Here is a 19938-nt window from a genome sequence, read left to right as displayed (position 1 = left end):
TCGTTAAGTCTGATTAGTCCCAGCTGTGTTTCCCTCCTGTTTCTCACTCCCTCGTTACTGCCTGTGTATTTAAGCCCTGTCTTTTCTTCTGTTTGTTGCTGGTCTGTCTGTGTTTCTTCTGCTTGTTATCCCGCTATGTTTAATTCATATTCCAGGCTCTAGGTTCCTTGTTGTCTGTCTTTAGGTTCTGTATTCAGGGCTGGACTGGGACAAAAAATTGGCCCGGGCATTTTGACTAGAGACCGGCCCACCAGGATAAAGATTGAAAATGTGACGTCATTCAGGGGTAAAACCGCAAAGGATTCTGGGAACTTGTGGCAAGAGGTACTAGCGATAAAAAGAAACCCAAAAAATGCCAAGAAGCTGTTGTATTATTAACTGCAATAGCTGGTTGCATGACAGCCATGGAAAGCCGACGGGTAAAGAGATAGTTTTTTTTTTTATCGGATTACGTAGTTGAAGAGAAATTTTTTAAGCCATGTTTCCGAAGTAAGAGCCGACGGATGGTCTGGATATACCAAATATAACGTCCCAGAACACTCCAGCTCACATGTTAGTCTGCTCCAAGCATTCCCACAAAGATCAGAGTTTTGTAGTAGTTAATACGTCCTTTTTCTTAACATAATTGGTGATATAGGTTACAAGCAAGTCTGGCGCTGAACAGAAATTGTCGCGCTATGCTCCTTTATTTATTGTGCATAAATAGTAAATTGTCCTGACACAATATTGCGTTTCGCTTCTGTTATTATGGTACATTGACAAAAACATATACTTTTATTCACAGGATAAAACAGTTGTTTTGTATCACTAATTGTCCAGTGCGATTACAGCATACAGTATTATTGTCACTGCTACATTTCTGTAATGCTGCCAGAAATTATTTCCACTACTAATTAATTACCGTTGAGCTCAAAGGTTATATTAATAAACGGTTAACGAATGTGTATTTATGACGACAATTTGTGAGACTGGTAAACTTACCTTTGTTCGTACGATGGTCTTTCGTTCTACACGGTGCATTTCAAGGTCCTGTACCCATCCGTCGGTAAACTGTACCTGGGCTTGTTGCAGTGACCTGAAGTTACTAAACTTCATGAGTGTATGCACTCACTCCAAGAACCGTATAATTATAAATCTGAGCGTGGTGAAAGTTAACGCTAACGTCTTTTGTCCCTCTGTGTGCTCGTAAGGGTCTGACCCTTTCACTCCTTTGATTTTTCCTCGTATCTTTTCTTTGTCTTTTCGTCGAGTCTGTCTTTGTACGGACCGGCATTGTTCTCCTTTTGTTCTGTACATTCCTTTTTTGTGCGGCAAAGAAAAAACAAGAAGGTATTGGAACCGGAGAATGAACGTTTTGCGGTGCTGCAAATTCTTGCATTTGATGCGGTACTTGGATTGTTTTGCCACGAGTTCCCGGCATGCAATGCGCGAAAATCACGTGATTGCTAAACAGGGGGGCGGGTGCATCCGGCCTCCTCGGCTGTAATTGGTCCAGCCCAGAGTCAATCATGACCAATTGGCCAATCCAACACCTTTCATTATATATACCCTTCCTAAAAAAAAAATTAAAAAAAAAATCCATCGGCCCATAAAAACAAAAAATCGCCAGCGGCCCACCGGGCAAATGCCCGGTATGCCCGATGGCCAGTCCAGCTATGTCTGTATTCTATATCTCATGTTTTTGTTCCTCTGAGTCCTTTTATTTTCTCCTAGTTTAGGTTTCTGCTTTAGTCTAGTCATTGCTATGTTCTGCTTGTGTTTGTTTCTCATTTCCTTACTGTAAATAAATGTCGTGTCCAAATTCATGGGCTGCATCCTCCTGAGGCCGCATTTGTAGACCGATTACGTCACAGCGACGCGCCGAAGGCTGTCCAAATTCGTAGACCCCTCCGAATGCAGCCGACAAATGCGTGCTCCTTTTTCCGAATTTGAAGGATGGGTCGGGTGTGTCCTTCGTGGCCCACCATATCCCAGAATTCATAGCGCGGCCCAGCCAAGCTCCAGTTTCCGGCTAATGGCGGCCGCTACTAAGTTTTAAAATTACTCTTATTAATCTTTCTGGGTCACAAAATAAACTTTTAACATATTTTCAGGCGAGAATGTGGGTGTGTAAACTTCAAATATCTGCTTTGTTTGTCAAGATATTGCATATTTGCAAAAGTGCATGGAACGTTTTCGGTGACGTCTGTCACCCCACCGGCTCGATAGCTTGCCAGCCCAGAACAACTTCATTCACGTAACGATGGCGGCACAAGATAAACCGGGAGACGAATACACTTTTAAATGTAAGTATGTGAAAATATGGTGGTACAAAAGTTACATTTTTATAGCGGTTATGTTGTTAGGGTTGTGAATTTGCATAGACTTGTAATATTTATTTAAACAATCTTCATAAAGGTTCACTCGCAATAAGTCCTTTGTCGGTGCCTGCACTTGGGTCCTTTCTCTCACCTCTCTCCACGACTGCTGTTGAAGCCGTGACCCGTTTATGTCATGTGCTTTTTAAACTTGGTGCCACATTTCATTACCTTATCTTATGGAATTGGTAAGGTAGGCTTCAGTGCAGTACTTTAAGAGAAACATAACACATTCAAACACAAAAATTCTGTTATTCTGCTAATTTAACACTTCCTAGTAATATTACAGATGGGCAGGAACCACATTAACCTCATCATTCTGACACTGTTTGTTTGTGTCAGTGCTGTTCCAAACTATTATCTAATCTAATGGTATTTTTGAGTAATGATTAGTAACCTAATATGAGACTTTTTATATTACTAGCATATGTACTTAGCGTACATATGCTGCCTACAGTACCTACTGTAAACAAGCAAGTAGCAGAATTTTGGTAACTCACAGGAAGAAGATCTGGCAAGCTGGAGTCATTTTGACAGGTTCACTGTCAGTCCAAATAGATGCATATTAGGTTCATTTGTCAACAACATGTCATAACTGATGGGACCATGAAGGACAATTTCCTGCCATCACTTCACAACTTAAAGCTAAAGCACACTTGGGTTATTGGCAGGAGCACAATAACCCAAAACACACAGCAGGGCGACTTCTGAATGGCTAAAAAAAAGGGGTTGAAGTGAGGTAGTCAAAGTGGGGACAAACCATAAATGAGCTTCAAAACTTGCCACACCAGGTAGGTTACCACTGTTTCTGTCTAGTTGCTGTTATACTTTTCTCAGCTTCAATCTGGAACTTTAAGACAAACACATACACAAATATTTGTGTATAAATTTCTTTCCCAGTAACTGTGAAAGACTCGTTGCCAGTTATCACAAATGCTTGATTGCAGTTCTTGCTTCCAACTCATCACTGTGTTAATGAGAGAGAGAGGAAAGCACCAGACAATTAGCAGCCTGTGAGTGCCTGCATGTAAACACAGTCAACGGAAGTGGGTCACATTCCTGCTGCTGGTGACTTAACAGGTGCCTGGAGGGCCTTATTTTTCAAACAGGAAACACAAAGTTCTAAAGTGAAAGAACCTGGAACAAGGGATATGTGGAGTGTAAAATTAGTGTTACAGTGCAGACAATACAACCCAGCACCTGTACAGATGTGGTGATCAGACTAAGTCGTAACAGGAAAGACATTAAGATCATACAGCAAATAGTTGCTGGAGGGGGGAAATCAGCAAATTAGTTTAAGGAGTATATTTCTAAAGCGGAAGCGAAAGGATGGATGGAGTATATTTCTGCAGCATATTTACAGAATTAGAAGCATTACACTTTTGTGTCCACACTCTGCAGATATGAATATGAATGAGGGACCAGTTTTGTCTCAGGTTAATTAACATGAGTCATGAGGGGAAACTACTGTGGAAAATGTGGCGTGAAACAAAATGAATTTGAGAAGAGTTTTTAAAAGAAAACTTGGCTGACTGGTGTCATAGAGTCAGTTGTTGCATTCTGTGATTCTGGCTCAAAGTACCCAAAGTCAGTGATAAACATTTAGTCAGGCAACAGAGAGATTAACTTGTATATGTGTCTTCTTTAGAGTGTTTGAAGGTCTTTGACTGAGGTACTCAGTTTACTGTCTAAGCTTTGCAGCAAGGTGCTATGTTGATGAGCCCAACTTACTTTCTTTCAATGAGGAACTCTTGCTCAAATAGTTCTGCAGGCTTTCTGAAGGTCTCTCAAAGTTTTTCTTTTCACATTGTTTTTCACACATTTTCAGTCCATGCCTTGTATTTGATCATTTTCAGTAGTTGCTTTTTTTTTCTTTGCCTGCTTGTTTGTTAAGTCATATAACAGTGGCCTATGAATGAATCAATCATTAAAAGTGCACCTAACTCATGGGATGAACCAGTGTTGTGTCTGCAAACGACTTAACAAAGAACCAAGTATCTTTAGACACTTTGTTACCAGCAGCTTTTGAGAAAAATACATAATTAGTTCCAATTTCTTAATTTGTACATATAAAAGATACCAAAAATAAAAGTTTAAAAAGCATAAAAGAGTATTTTTATAGCAACAAGATAATTCCAAAAGAGTAAGTAAAAAGAAACCAAGCGTGTCAGCATGCTTGGTTTCCTTGAAAATTTGAGTAAAGTGTAGGACAAGAAAAAAGGGGAAGGCCTGAAAAGCTATCCACGGCAGATGAAAGTCTCAGTCATTTCTTTAAGAAACAGGAAAACAGCGAGTAAGGACCTGAGAGTCTGAAGCCTCATCAGAAACTGTCTCAGTTGGAGGTTGGCTGGAAGCAAAGGGATAAAGTGAGTGATGAAACCAAATTTGAAATTTTTGCTGGTAACTGTCATGATTTCCGCTGCATTTCAGACAGTGGTGTTTGGATCATATCAACACTGATGGAATGATGAAAGCAGAATAGTACGATTTTGAACCACCATGCAATACCTGGATAGAAAAACACAATTCCCCACATTCCTAGATAAAATGAATGGTGGCACAAGACCTTTGCCCAGTACTGTATATCATATCCTATATGATATAGTTACAGTTAAGCCTTTTGTGACAAATGTGATGTTGAATGTGCTGTAAACATTTATGTTAAATGATATATTTTTACAGCAATGCCTCTGCACCCCAAGGGCATACACTACACTTGTGGAAAAGGTGCATGCTTGTACAAATTCCCAGCCAGTGAAAGTGTGAGCTAAAAGTCAGTAACTCAACACCTCTTGGATTCATTTTCTTCCAAATTTAATTTGGTAGGGGAAGAGATGAAGCTAAGTAAGTGGCCCGTATCATTTTCATCACAAATCACACAAAAAAATATTTATCTGATTTTGTAGTGTTTGTTTGAGGTTTCTGGAAGAGGCCTGAGTACTCTGCTTTCTGTCACAGTGGAAAAGATTGGAGTATTCACCCCATCAGGATTCGCCTCTTGAAGCTACGATCACATGAACTGTTGCTGAAGTCGAGGTTCTTACCGAGCTGTTGTTAATTACACCGTGATTGAGTTGGAGATGTGGCGCTACTTTACATCAGGACAGATTCACCAAGTCAGTTTGAAGCCTGGGTTTTTAGGAGGTGTTTTGCTTTCTCCATCATTTCCACTAAGTTTGCAGTAACTTTGATCTTCCTCCACAGATGATGAACTGTAACCAACTATTGTTAATCTAAACTCAAATATAATCACGACACAAGCTTTTCTTATCTTTACTTTTCCATCTGTTCATGTTCTGGCTGACTCAGATCTGCAGAATGCTCTCATATCCTCTGTGGGAGCGCGCACACAAACACACACACACACACACACCGGCCATTGCTTCTCCAAGCATTAAAGCCCACCTCACAACTAACCGGTGCTCCCCATCCATCTGTGCTCTCTTTTCATTCAGTGAGCAGGATTGCTCTGTCTCGGCTGAGATCCCTCCACCATGATCTTTAAGAAATCATTACGTTAACATAGTCACATTTTCCATCTCAGTTTGGATCATCATATTTACTGCAGGACACCCGAACATGTTCCTTTGGCTGCTCTAATATTCGTTATTACTGACGGTGTAACTTATTATGCTGGTGTGTCTGAGCATCACTGAAGCAGCCTTAAAGAAAGAAGCCTGGGAGAGATCTGCTGATCTTTATCGAGGCCAAGAGGAGCACATGTGGGTTTACTAGACATTCACTTAATCTTTGATTGCTGGTTTACTTTCTTTCTGAAGGCTTATTGGCTTGGCTGTGGTTTGTGTTTATGCCAGCTGTCCATTCTGGGTCTGAGAGACAGCGCCACCCTGTGGAATACAACTGTAAGTAGAACCAAAGCAGTAGAAACTCAGTGCCATCTACTGTTCTTTGGTGTTCATTTATGGGGAGAAATGCCCGCAGTAATACTTAAATTAGTAAACAGGTGGATTGCTTAAAAAGTAGTTACAATGAAAGGGCTCCACCCCGTTGACTAGACGATCTCTAAGGTGTTACACGTTTCGTGGCAATATGCTCGCTCATTTGTATAAAGAAGAAAACGAGGCAGCAGAGTCAAAGGAGTGCAGCTGTTATTTTTTGAGTGAAGGGTCTGGCAACTTAGGTGTGGAGAGAGATGCATGAGAGAGGCCTGGACCAGCTGCTGAGCTCTGGCAGCAGATGCACAAAACTGTTGTAGTCCAAGCAGGGGGTGAATAATTCTGCATAATTTAGTGGGTTTTGGTGAGATTTTGTAGTTATACTAAAGTTAAGTAAAGTTATGTGTCGAATTGAGCTTTTCACTCCCAGGCTGCTGGCTTATGGTTCTTAGGGTATTTAAAAGTAATGGGAGGCAGAGGCCTCAGCTTTTTTTAAAACCAACTCCCAGTTTGGATTCAGGAGACAGACACCCTCTCTGCTTTTAAGATTAGGCTTAAAACGTTTATTTTTGACAAAGTTTGTAGTTAGGGCTGGATCAGGTGACCCTAAACCCACCCTCAGTTATGCTTCAATAGCCCTTGGCTCCTGGGGGATTCCCATGATGCCCTGTGTTTACACACCGCTCTGCATGTAGTCATTATTTATTACTAATTTCTGGTGGCTTTGTCTCGCCTCCCCTCCCTCAACCCCAACCAGTCCCCAAACCACTAACACTCAATATATGAAAATATGAAAGGTGATTTTTGTTTTATTAAGTAAAATGTGGCCATTAAAATGTGTTCAGAATTTGCAAATTGATGATCTCATAAATGATAACGCGTTACTCTCCCCTACACCGCATCCATCAGCCTTTATAGGTAACATTAAGTATTAGTGTCGGTAATATTGGCTCTGTATGTACTTGGTATTTGCACAATCACACAGCACTACTCTTCACCTTAGAACGTCGAGCAGCTTGAAGTGACTTATTGTGATTCGACACATAAAAAAAAAGTGTACTTTTAATGGAATGAAGCAAAACAAAGTCTTTATTTATTTATTTATTTATTTGACAGTACAGTCAGTTCTGTAGAATAGAACTCATCAGTTTTCCTCTCTTTACCCAAAAATAAACAACTCAAATGCCTCTTCGTTTTTTTCAAGTTAGCATGACTATCTGTGTTGCATACATTTACAATGCAATAATAGTTCCCTTTCATGAGGTTAACACAAACGGAACTTAAATCAACATACTGTACACAAATGTATGGCCCTACAGCGGATTACTGTTTGTCATAAATTACATTCAGATGAATTGACACACACACACACACACACACACACACACACACGCCATCTCCTTGTTTCTTCAGTCTTATCATTTGTTTTTTTAAATACTGAAAATGGTCTGATTTTGACAAACACCTTGCTCTGCCATGAAGCATTGAGCAGCATCAGTGTACTGTCGGGTTTTTACCCACTGTTAGAAATGGAAATGTTTTTAAGATTTTAATATAAGTGCCAAAAAAACTGATTAATATAATGAATGAAAGGATTCCAAATGCTTTTATGAGATTTCAAAATAAATAAAATCCTCAAAATTCCTTCATTTAAACAGCTGTCATGACAGATGTGCTTACTTTTTACAATCCACATACTTCAATGATTGCTAAGTATCCGTTTCCCCCCCCTCCACCAAAAAAAACCTTTGCTTGTTTAGTCATTTAATCATCAAGAACCACAGCAGGTCAGCATCCATTCATCCCACTAAACACTCACTGGTCCAGGTGCAATACCCAAACTCGAACTCTAATGGAAACAATGTGCACAACAAAATGTCAGAGTGGCAATGAACAAAAGAAAGTCTGTTTGACAAATCGGATGGGTGAAAATATGACAGTTGATGTGCTTAAAAATCCCCTGCTTCATAAGCGAGCATCAAAGTGTGAGTTCAAACGGCAGCAACTGGACCCGCTTCAGTGACACCAAACCATCAGCAGGAAACTGTTGCAGACGAAACAACAAGCTGTTAAAACCAGCGTGAATATTTCAAGTCGCTCCATTTTTTAAAAATCTTTTTTTTTTTTTACAGTTACATTCAGAAATCAAGTCTTGTTTAATATTGCTTTAATCCTTTTTTACTCCTGCGCATGCTTGACAGAATAAATAACAAAGGTGTCAGCATGTATGCAAATTATTCTGCTACAAGGGGCACATGCAATATGAGCAAAAAAAAAAAAAAAAAAAAAAAAAAAAAAGAAATGAAGGAAACTAACTTCAAGCCTGCACGACAATGGTCCCTCCCAGTATTCACCAGCATATAACTTTGGTTTACGGTGAAAGCTCAGTGGTTAGCATGTTGCAGAGGTTTTTGCAATGTGGCAGCTTCCATCTGGATTTTGCAGGACTTAAAATGTTATCGACCACTTCATGCATCGAAATCTCAATCAAATCACCCAACATTCATTGTCGTCCTCCAGCTGACTAGACAAATACAAAAACAGAGGTGAGCCAAAATTGGGGGGGGGGGGGGGGAGTACTCGTGTTCTCTGCAGGTCTGTAGTCACAGTGCTTTAGCAGATGTCTGTATCTAGACCTGGTCTGTATCCCCCTTCACATGTGCATCAAACGCCCCCCAATTTTTTTAAATGACAAAAACAGAGCCACAAACACCTTAAATTGGCATAGGTACATTTATGTACCCTCTCTACTGCATACCGTACAATAATAATAATAATATTAATAATAATAATAATAATAATAATAATAATAATAATAAAGGCAACATAAAATATGAAGTAATCAACTAAAACAAACGCAGATCCATATTCTACAGACATACAGTATGTTTGTTTTTAGGCACATAAGAAAATTCAGTCACAGCAAGAGGACATAAAGCCCCAATCTGGATTCTCTCTGAAAGTATAAATTACAAAGAGGGGAGGGGTTGCTGGCAGAAAATAATCTCGATCTCTAGAGCCATGGCCACTGCTACGTAGCATAGCTTTCAGCTAACTCCACTGCATTGCAACACACACATAATGCAGGAGTAGCATTCATAAAATGCAGTCTGGATTACATCTGTCACAATTAGAGACAAGCACGATCTGAAAGGTTTTAATAAAGACATTAATAGGACCACTGTTTGTATGTTAGTTTAGTCAGATTGCCTTTGTCTCTAACCGCGACTTAAATATCGAGCAGATTACATTTAATGAGTCGTCACTGCAGAAATCACAGTCATTCAAAACTTTTTTCTTCCAGTTCCTAAACTGAAGCTCTTCTAGTTTCACTTTGGCTGACGGTCTTTGGCAACACTGGACTGGACACGACAAACACTCCTTGGCTGCACATCGAGTTAAAAGTTAGAAAGCAAAGCCAAAAACTGGAGGAGTATCTTGTTTGTAGTATCAGCAGGTTTACATAGGACATACACATTACATCTGGTGTATGGCCATGTGTAATCTTAAAAGTAAAGATTACATCTGGTGGTGTGAATGCACCGACTGTGTAGTCCAACAGTACAGTGTAGAACCCCAGTTTCTGCATAAATCAAGAAGAATTTGTTACATTTTTCTGCAAAAACAGGTAACGTGGGCGACACGTGCACCAGATTGGGCCTTTAATATTATACTATATGACACAGTATACTGTATGTCCAATATACTGGGCAGTTACAACAGACAAGAAGGCAACATCATTAGTCTGGCCTGACAGAATATGAGTATAACACAGTGTAACAGTTCTTAGCCAGTATTTCCATCCCAGCTCACTTATCATGACTGTTTAGAAAGATGAATAATTGTAGTTGGACTGTGTCACTCATCTGTTTTTTAACCTTTTTCGTCCGGGAGAGATGACTGCGGTGTAGTTGCTTATGCTGTTTTGTTTTGTAAATGAGTGTGTGTGGTTGTGCACGTGTGGTCGTGTCATAAGTACTGTACTGCTCTGTAAAATACGCGAGACTGTGTGTTGTAATATGATGTAATGCGCTTAATGCTTCCATTATGTCCCGGTTTCTTCATCGTTGTGTTGGTCGTGTGTGGTCGAATCCCCCACCTCGCCTTTTGGCCTGGTGTGTCTCTGTATTATCGTCTGCGATGTGACCATTTCCAGTGCATTTAGAGTCTGTGGTACGTGCACGCCTTTTGTGACCAGTGTCTTCTTTTTTGTTTGCACTTTGCCCGTTTCCTGTGTGTGCGCTGTGAGTTGTTGTGTATGTGAGGTTTGCATCGTATGCGGTATGAGTATCTCTGTGCTGGGGGGGCCTCCTGGGTCTTTCATCACCATGCTGGCCCCCACCATGGCGGGATAGCTTCGATTCCTCCTCAGTCCTGGAAGCCCCCCACCCAGTGCGCTGTTCCCCAGTCCAGCAGAACCAAAGGGGCCTAACAGAGTACTTCCAGATGAAGCTGAAGCAGAATGTGGGGAAAGGGTGCGAAAACTCTTCAGTTTGTCCACAAGCCGCAGATTGATCATCTCTGTTTGGTTGTCATCGTCCACCTGGCCCTCCTTCTCCCTTTCTGCCTCCCCCAGCACTTCCCTCAAAATTGTACGAGCCGGCTTAGAAGCGAGGAAGGTATCGTAGAACGGCGGGTCGTCATCGGAAGGGCTGAACTGAAACATGGGGCCTGTAGCGATCGAGGAAGCCGATTTGGAGTGAGGTGAGCTGGGTGGGCTGGATGGCTGAAGGAGGAGGAGGGTGTCTGGACGTTTTCCCAGGTGCTTGACTCCACCCTGCTCCGGTCTCTCTGTGCACCTCTGTGCTTGAACCCCTCCCAACACTGCCGAAGCATCCAGCCCTCGGTCCCAGCTGCGTGGGTTGTACACTGAGGCAGAAATTCCATTCTCCAGCAGGAGGCGCACCAGGCCTAGAGAGGTGCTGGTGGTTTTAGTGGAGTCCCTAAGGTTGGTGGAGGACTCGGCGAGGGAGAGGGAGAGGGAAAGGCGGCGAGGTGTGCAGCAGGGTGTGTAGGAAGGCGTGGGTGGGGCTGAGAAGGGTACAGGGGAGGCAGTAAGGGAAGGCGTGCCCGGGCAGGTACTGCTCTGACACGCAGCCATGGCTGGGCTGGAGAGGAATGGAAGGACAACAAAAGAAAAATGATGAGTAAGCATAACCAAAATTATACAGACACCACCAGCCTTTAATATGACTATTAAATCTTATCCTGTTCTGGAAGACTGAGCCGTGCACACAAGTTTAAGCTCAAGTCTGCACATTGATTTGTACTCTTAAAACTCAGAAACATCAAGTCTGATTGACACATTGTTCACACATTAAACAATTTAATCACACAGAAAGTTAGTTAATCAAGCCCCGTATACATGGTGAAGAAACATTAAGCACAGCAGTCCAATTTGTAGCCCTTAACCGCTCTGCAGGGAGTACACCGTCACGTGACATTTATCTAATAGGAAAAGTGCCAGAAAAACTGAGACTGTAAACTAACTGACTCCAAGATGAAAGCTGACCTTAAGCATTAAAAGTGAGTGATCTCCTTTCAGCCAATTCTCAGAACACTTTGTTCAATCAAAAAAAAAAAAAAATGGACCTCTTTGCTTAGTTTATTTCCACCGAGTATAACACAGTTAGATTTAATCAGATTGGATCAGTGATTGGATTCCTGGATGTCAGGTTTGTTAGTTACAAAGCGGCTTCCTAACAGGGAAACTTATGAGGCAAATAAGAAGCACACTGTCCAGTGACTAACTAGAGGACACAGCTTTTAAAAATGACATGTTTGTGTTTGCAGAGCTTTTTCACAGTTTAGTGCTTGTGAAATTTGCCTCACGCAGCTGCCCACAAGTCGCTGCCCACTAAGTTTGACCAGACAAAAGAGAGACGGTGCAAATTCCCCAAAGTTATTCTGCTTCACACACCAGCAAATCTTTAGAAATGCACTACCATGCATTTCCTCACCCATGCGCACACTAGTAGGTGCACTCAATGGGTCTGCTCTACTTCGGCCATAACAACCATGTGATACAACTCCAGTTCTTCTTCCTCGTCACATGACCTGTTAAGCCAATCAAGACATTGAGCGTTATGCGCCAGGTCTACGGCAACACAGAAGCCCTGTCTGGAATGAAAATCAGAGAAAACCTGGCTCGTTCAATTACCTACTACTTCAGGTCTGCCATTTAGTACAAAACAATATGTCTGACTGCCAGCTGTTGTTTATCATTACACAAATCAGGCTAAAGACAAAGGTTTATCAATGAAGTATTTAAGTGTTGATGTGTTTATTTATTCTTTACCTGGGGGATGCAGTGGTCAGCTGATCAGAGGGGTGGAGAATCCTGCAGGTGGTGAAGGTATATGTGGAGCTAGTGTGGGACATACACTTCCCTGGGAAAAGAACTGGAGGAGAAAGGAAGGGAAGGAAAAAAAGAAGAGAGGGGAAGATTTTTAGTGTTGACACAAAATAGACCAAACACAACGAGGCAAAAAAAATGTTAACAACAACGTGGAGAAAATAGACCGTGGGCATAGTACAGGACCCGAGCGAAAGCCCCAGCTAACATTAGCCCCCCCAGTATACTTGTTTCTGTTAGAGAAACTCGAAGTCTATCCCAGCTAATAGCCTTGGTTGTGAAAATGTAGTTGCTAAGGGTGAGCCTCGACAACAAGAAGCAGCAGCTGAATCAGTCACACACTCATCTGATGTGACTGAATATTCAGTTTGTATACCTAAAGCATAAAGATGCGTTTATTCCACTTTGATCTTTTATAAATTATGAAACACTTAGATGAGGTAGAAGAGTTAAGTTATGAGGCAGATTTTTCATTGCAGTGGTATTAAAGTTACAACCAAGGCCACACGGGGCTGATTCACTGCAACACTTTAACTTTTTAGTGTTAATAAAGAGATCCATGCCTCTCAAGTTGTGCTCTGCTTTTACATTCATATTAATTACAGTTATAGCACTACAATGTTTACACCCTTTCTAGGGTTAAGTTCACTTGAATTTCTTGCGTTAATTTGTTTTATTATTCTCGGTGTTTCCCTGTACTGGGAACACTTACAAAGGTTTATTCTAGTCTGCGCCTCTTCTCCATTTTAAATGGTACCATGTTGACTTAATAAAAATAAAGCTTTGGGTTTTAAATTCTCTCTCTCATTTTTGGCTCGTAGCCGTAAAGTTAAAGCCACCCACTCCCACAAGATTTGTACTCTGGGACAAGAGAATATCAATGGCACGGCAGTCCTCCACACCAAAGCTGCTCAGTAGGCTCCAATATTAGCTAGCCGCAAGCGCTACGAGTTCATGTGACTCGAACAGCTGCCCCAACAGCACTTGACCTGCCAAATTTCTTTCTGTATCTGCGTGCTTGTGTGCTACAAAACAGTATAGCTTAGCATGAAATATTAAACCCTCCTGCTCCTAAATAGTGTCTAAAATGTTTTATAGAATATACCTAAAGATACTAAAGACTTTGCAAAAGATGAAAAACTTTGAGTGTAAGCGTAATTGGCTGAAATAAAGGAAAAAAAGTGGCAGCAAAAGAAAGTGTGAACTGAGAAGAAAGGCTGCAGATGGAAAATGACGGAAATGAAAGAACAAAAATAAAAACATGTACTCTGTCTCGTTGCCGTTCGCTGGCTGCATACACGGGGACAGCTCCTGGGGTGGGTGCGTGTGCAGGTGTGTACACATGAGCGTGATCATGCAGGATGGGATGTCACGTGTCCAATGAATCCTTTCTCCTGCCCCTAAACCCGCCACCCCTCCTGTTCACCCTCGTCCCCTTTATCCCCATGCTCCAGGTCAAACATGAAGGTGTTATGGTTTGATGCAGTGCTGTAACCCCAGCTAAGAGGCTCCCTCACCAGGCATGCGGTCCACAGTGTTTGGCTGTAAGGTTTGGCGCTCTTTGGGGTCCACATGCCCGTTGATCTCGGGAGAAAAAGGCAGCGGAGAGGAAGGGGACGTGTTGAAGAGAGGAAAGGGCATGCTTGCAACATGTCCATCATTTCCCTGAACTGCTTCTGCCGCCGCGCAGATCGTTCCATTCAGTGCGTCTGACTGGCTGATTTCTTCAATGTTGCCATTTTTGTTGCGGCAGACTGCGGGAGTAGAGGTAGAGCGAGGCAGATCCGTGGGAGCAGGGCTCTCCCCTAGCACGGCTCTAAATGAGTCACATGATAGTTCATCCTCCTCTGGTTGGTCCAGCTGCCAGCTGTCCTCCTGTTCCTGTTCCTGTTCGTGCGCCAAAGTGCGGAAGCCCTTCGTGACCACACCGGGCCGATGATCCAGCAGAGCACCCATGTGAGGCTGAGCCAGCTGCTGCCATGCGTGGAGCGTAGCAGAGCCTAGGAAAAAACACATCTTCAAGTTACACGAAAATCAACAGCAGCTTCAGCTATTTTTAACAAGTTCGTGACCTCCTTTAAACACGCATACAGAAAAAGTACCACAAAATCTGTGATTATCGATTACAGATATGTTCTTATCAAGTTTTCAATGATCACAGGTTAAACAAACTACATCTGTTTAAACTCTAAAAGCACCTGATTATTGCAGGTGAACACGAAGACGTCACTTATGTTCAGTAGGTGTTGTTTATGTGTTGAAATGTGCTTGAAAACTAGAAAATTATTGTCAGTACGTTATATATACACATATATAAACTAGGCTAAGCTCCAAAGTAGAGACGAGAACGCATACATATGCAACAAATGCACATTCTTAGATTATAACACTGTCACAGCGTTTCTTTATGCAGCACACAGAGACTCTCGCACACAGCACTGAGGGTGGATGTCACGACAAAGGAGGAATGTCTATAGGCCAAAGTGTCTTCGCACACCGGACTGCTTGAATTTCAAGTCTAGAAAAATGGTTTTCTACTAGAGATGCATTTTGAGAGATGCCAGTGCAAAAGAACAAACGCAGAAGAAATGAGAGAAAAGGAAAGTGGAAAATGATGAAGACTTTATTCAAGAAATCATCAAAGAAAGCAAACAAGGAGAATAGAACAAGAGTAAAGTGCAAAGACCAAAGTGAACTGAAAGGCCAACAAATGACGAGTGGAAGAGGTGGACAGTACATACAGCATCATGACACTGATGAAAGGCTCAGAAATTTATGAAGACAGATGAACATTTAAGAAATAATCACCTGAGATTGTTTCTACATTACTTCTTATTTCTGCACCGCTGTTAGACTTGAAATGAAACATTTCCATCTCTTTTTGTTTTTTACATTTTCATAAGTTCACGTGCTTGGAGAACACATTTTTGTCCTATGACGCAAATGGTTGCAACTTCAAGTTTGGACACTAGGTGGTGCCATCGTACAAGATGTAAGGAAGCTTTCAGTTCCACTGGACAATACTGAGAGTGGATGGATGATTGAAGAGGTCACAACAAGTACATGTTAACAAAAACAGGTTTCTGAGATTATAAATATAGTGATAACTGCTCTGTATCTACAATCCAACACTAAGAATTCAATAAATAATAAATAAAGCTCCTCTATTAGAACAAGGCATCAGAAACATGTTCAGCATGTGTTCAAAAATACAGAAAGTGCATTTCAAATACCATACAGGAAATCACTCACTGCAAATGTGTCAGTGAGCATGTGTTGTTATGTGCTAGGTAGGCTTTTTAACACATTATGGCTGTGCACAACTTTATAGTTTGAGACACGCTCCAATATCCAAGTACAACACTTGAATAAAATATTAGGAAAAGAAACCATTAAATCGACTTTGTATAAGTTACTGTGTGCACAACGTTCATTGAACTATTCTCATTCTTAAACTGCAGCCTTCGAACCAGTGCACTGCTCCACACACAGCAGGCTAACCTATATTTCAAAGCTGCAGCGCAACTGCGTATGTCTAAAATAAAAGGAGTGCTGCAGATTTAAACTACCATCCTGTTGCACCAACCTCTCCAGCAGACCTGTGGCTACAGCCAGCGGAGGCTGTGAGCTTGAGAAACTGCTCAGCTCCATCAAACTGGAGCTCCTTCGCAGCTTGTTAGGATCTGGTGAGGCGCTCAGAAAGATCTTGGACTGATTGCATTTGTGAAAAATCAGGTATTGATTCTCACTCTGAGTTGCTTGACTTTGGGTTTCACAGCCCTGGCTGCATGCTCTGGGAGGAGTGAGGCTGGAATTTTGCACCTGGTTCTGATTTTCATTGTGTTTTTCCTTCAAAATCTCATTTTCATTGCGAAAGGCTTTTTCACTGCTGAAATTCTGATTTAGTTTTTCATCATGTGGAAGATTCGAGGACTTGTGACTCTGAGAGGAATAATCACCTTCTAGCGGCTTTACAATCTGCAGCTTCTCCGGCAGGTAGGACCTGGGTGTGAATGAGTACCCTGACCAGATGCTTCCAACTGAGGTATGTGAGGAAAGCGAGAACAAGCTTTCCGTTGGGGTTCCTGGTCCTCCTTTTTCCTCCTCTTTGGCCAGGTAAGCCAGCTTTCGCTCCCTCTCCTCCTCGAAGAATCGTTTTTCTGAGAGGTAGTTGTCCCGGCGGAGCGACAGGCGACGCAATGCTGCCTCCAAGTCCCTGCTGCCCGGAGTCCCAGGGGTACCAGGGGGGCGCTTGTTGGAGTCCTCTGACCTGAAGAGGGAGACAGACAGCGGTACAGTTTTTTGCAAAGTTAATCTCTATTTTGAGATAATAAAATGATCGTTTAATTTAATTCACTATCAAAAGGGGAAAAATAAGAAGAAACCTTAAATAATTGTGTTATTTCACTCTTAAGTGTATAAAAAATCCTCACAAGTCATTTGGAAAAATAATCCAAACGTTTGAATCAGAGAAGAAACTAAGTTTTTCAACTTACTGTCATATATGACAAATAAACACGGGAAATTATTTGTGAAACTGGAACTACAAGGTGTTTGCCAAACTTTGAAATGAGAACCTTAATCAAATTTCAAAACAGCTGCAAATGAGCACTCTGTTAATTACCTAACTGGGATGCTTCTAAATTAAATACATTTCATCAGGTCATTATGCTTCATCATTCAAATCTACGGTCCGTAGCGGGAGCGATGTCCATACCCGTCATCAGGCGTCTCCAGGATACTCCTAGTCCTGTTGTCTAGGATGATCCCACTTCCTGTTTCACTACCATAAATGGAGTTGGAGCGTGGCGTGCCCACCCTGCTGGAACGCCCTGAGGTGAAGCATGAAGTCTGATTGGAGCCTGGGATGTTGAGAGGAGAGGGGGCTAGAGAAGAACGCTGCTGACGCATCAGATTGAGGTTTTTCACCGTTTGGAAAACTCGCTTCGGATGCAGTCTGCAGACACACAAACATGGAGTTGATGGATGACTTTTAGATTATTACAAATGATTAACATCTGAATCAGATCATACTGTGGAGGAAAAAAAAAAAAAAAGGATATGTACCTCTGCTCTTCTACGTCTGGATCATCCATTTGGAGTTCCTTCCTCATGGTGCCCTCTATTTCTGCTGCCAGTGAGTCCTGGAGAAGAAACAAATTGCTACTTGGGAACTGAAGATGTTGTGATGCAGACAGACAGTCTCTCTTCTAACTACGTACATTTCTTTTGCATTGTAAAAACCCTTAAAAATTTAACTCCATCACTCACCATCGGGAACAGGCCCAGGGAATGGAAACGCCTCGCCGTGCTGAGCGGGAGAGTTTTATTTCTCAGGTTCTTCAGTTCCTCCTGAGCTTCATGCAGCATCTCCATACACTCTGCATACTTGTCTTGCAACTCCTGCAACTAAAAGTGAAGAAAGGAGGAAGAGCTTTACAGAGAAGAAAATGAAACGCACTGAAGCAGAGTGTTTCACCTCCAGCCTGGAGGTCATTTGTCTCCTGTTTATCTCTCAGTTACATTTAAACAGTGACAGGACTGATTTTCATACAATTTGCTTCTCGGAGAGACTGAGCTTTGCATGCTGTTTTATTATGATATAAAATATGTTTTTAAAAAGGACAATATACTGTGGGTGCTAAATTTGGTGATATAATAATATGTGAAGACAGGAGAAGCCATCAGCAGCATCTCTACTGGACCAATAACATGTGTTGATGGAAGCATGTGGAAGATGATTACTTTATAATTAGCATCCTAATAATAAAGTAATCATTTTTAAAATCATAAAATCTAACAAAAAATACAAATCTGATGGCAGGAATATATATAACTGTCACACTACAAATTTGCCTCATCTGGCAGAAGCTGGCAATGCAGAAAACACAGTGCTGTTGCCATGGTGACCAGGCCCTGGACTGCCCTACCTCAGCAGTGAGTTGTCGCTGGGCGTCTTTGGCTGCACCCAAGTGCTGAGTCAGCTCCTCATTTTCCAAAGCATACTGACAACACGGCAGACAAAACAGGACAACAGGTGTGAAACCGACTGCATTCAAAGTATTTTTAGCGTTTAATGTAATCTGAGACAGAGATCGGGACTTTCGTACAAGCTTGGCCTTCTTCTGGAGGTCGACTATCTGGGAGAGGAGGTGTGTGATCTCCTCCTGCTGTCTGGAGGCGTCCTCAGTCTTCCTAGCCAGCTCTTCAGCCAGAGAGGAAATCTGCAGGTTGGCATCGCCTGGGAATGAGAACAGGTGTTCAGCAAAATACAGCTTATGGCCACACTGCTTCTAAAGAGTGACTGTGATTGTGTGTGTGTGTGTGTGGGGGGGAACAAATAAACAAAAAAAGCCACTCACGTATTTCTTTGACACAGTCATTGACAAGTTGCTGCTCTTTTTCCTCATAGGAGATCGTTTCTGTCTCCAAATGACTCGCCTGGAGGGAAAATGAAAATAACTTCACATCACAGCAAAGATAAGATCAAGCTTATAATTCATATAAGACTTTCTTATATGAATGTTTTTTATAGGGAATCTATAAGATGGTAGTGAGACCTGCTATGATGTATGGTTTGGAGACACTGACAAAAAGACTGGGGGCCAGTTAGAAGATTTTCAATGGAAGTGACCAGAATGGACCAAGTCAGAAATGAGTATGTGGCAGGGGTGTGGTTTTTGGCTCAGCGGGCTCGAGGGGCAGTGTCAGGGAGGCTGAGGTCCAGGTGAAGGGAATTAGGCTGATGAACTCTCTTTTCCCTTTTAGTGATGTCGGGGACCGGCAGTGTGAGCGTGGAGCCAGCTGGAAAACTGGCCATGGCTGAACTAGCAGTGCCGATCTAAACACATTGGGTGTGTGACATATAAATAAAAGTGACTAAACAGTTACCGAACGCCGTGTGGGTCTGAGTCATTCACTGAGTACTTCAGACTGACAGCTCAGCTCAAGTTGAATATTTTGGAGACAAAGTTAAAGAGGCAAGGCTGGACATGAGCAGAGGAGGGACAGTGGATATACTGGACAAAGGATGCTGAAGACGGAGCCGTCAGGCAGGAGGAAAAGAGGAAGATGACAGTGGAAATTCATGGATATAGTGAAGGAGGACATACTGAGTAGTCAAAAGAAGAAGAAAAGTAGTTTTCTAGTGCATGCGCGTTAGACTATCATGCAAAAAAAACCAAACCTCAGATCGCAATGATTTATTCTCTTCCTCCAAATCCTTGAGTTTCTTCTGCAACGACTCCAGGGGGAAAAAGTTTGGTGATGACACACTTGGTTCACTGGGACGGACGCTGTGAACACACAGGAAAGAGTTGTGCTTGTTAGT

General features: G+C 42.0%; 1 protein-coding gene across 6 annotated transcripts in view; it reads right to left on the bottom strand.

The window, feature by feature from the left end:
• Positions 1–19938, bottom strand: part of trak1a (trafficking protein, kinesin binding 1a) — a 346028-nt gene that overhangs the window by 301860 nt on the left and 24230 nt on the right. For 4 of the 6 annotated variants that reach the window (XM_085422431.1, XM_085422429.1, XM_085422430.1 and 1 more), the window contains 11 exons: positions 19795–19903; positions 18971–19049; positions 18719–18849; positions 18539–18613; positions 17880–18017; positions 17676–17752; positions 17326–17565; positions 16568–16878; positions 14126–14608; positions 12552–12654; positions 7340–11361 (listed from right to left, as the gene is read on the bottom strand). In XM_085422431.1, the coding sequence (XP_085278557.1) occupies positions 10299–11361; positions 12552–12654; positions 14126–14608; positions 16568–16878; positions 17326–17565; positions 17676–17752; positions 17880–18017; positions 18539–18613; positions 18719–18849; positions 18971–19049; positions 19795–19903 (2809 nt within the window). In that variant the 3' untranslated portion in view covers positions 7340–10298. Of the gene's footprint in view, positions 1–7339; positions 11362–12551; positions 12655–14125; positions 14609–16567; positions 16879–17325; positions 17566–17675; positions 17753–17879; positions 18018–18538; positions 18614–18718; positions 18850–18970; positions 19050–19794; positions 19904–19938 lie in introns of those variants that run through there. The other 2 variants (XR_014913746.1, XR_014913745.1) reach the window with 2 other exon arrangements.

This window comes from Rhamphochromis longiceps, linkage group LG11 (genome assembly GCF_057381845.1).
Source record: "Rhamphochromis longiceps isolate RC_006_pf linkage group LG11, R_longiceps_female_GT1.1, whole genome shotgun sequence".
Lineage (NCBI taxonomy): Eukaryota > Metazoa > Chordata > Actinopteri > Cichliformes > Cichlidae > Rhamphochromis > Rhamphochromis longiceps.
This window is presented reverse-complemented; position numbering and strand designations above follow the sequence as displayed.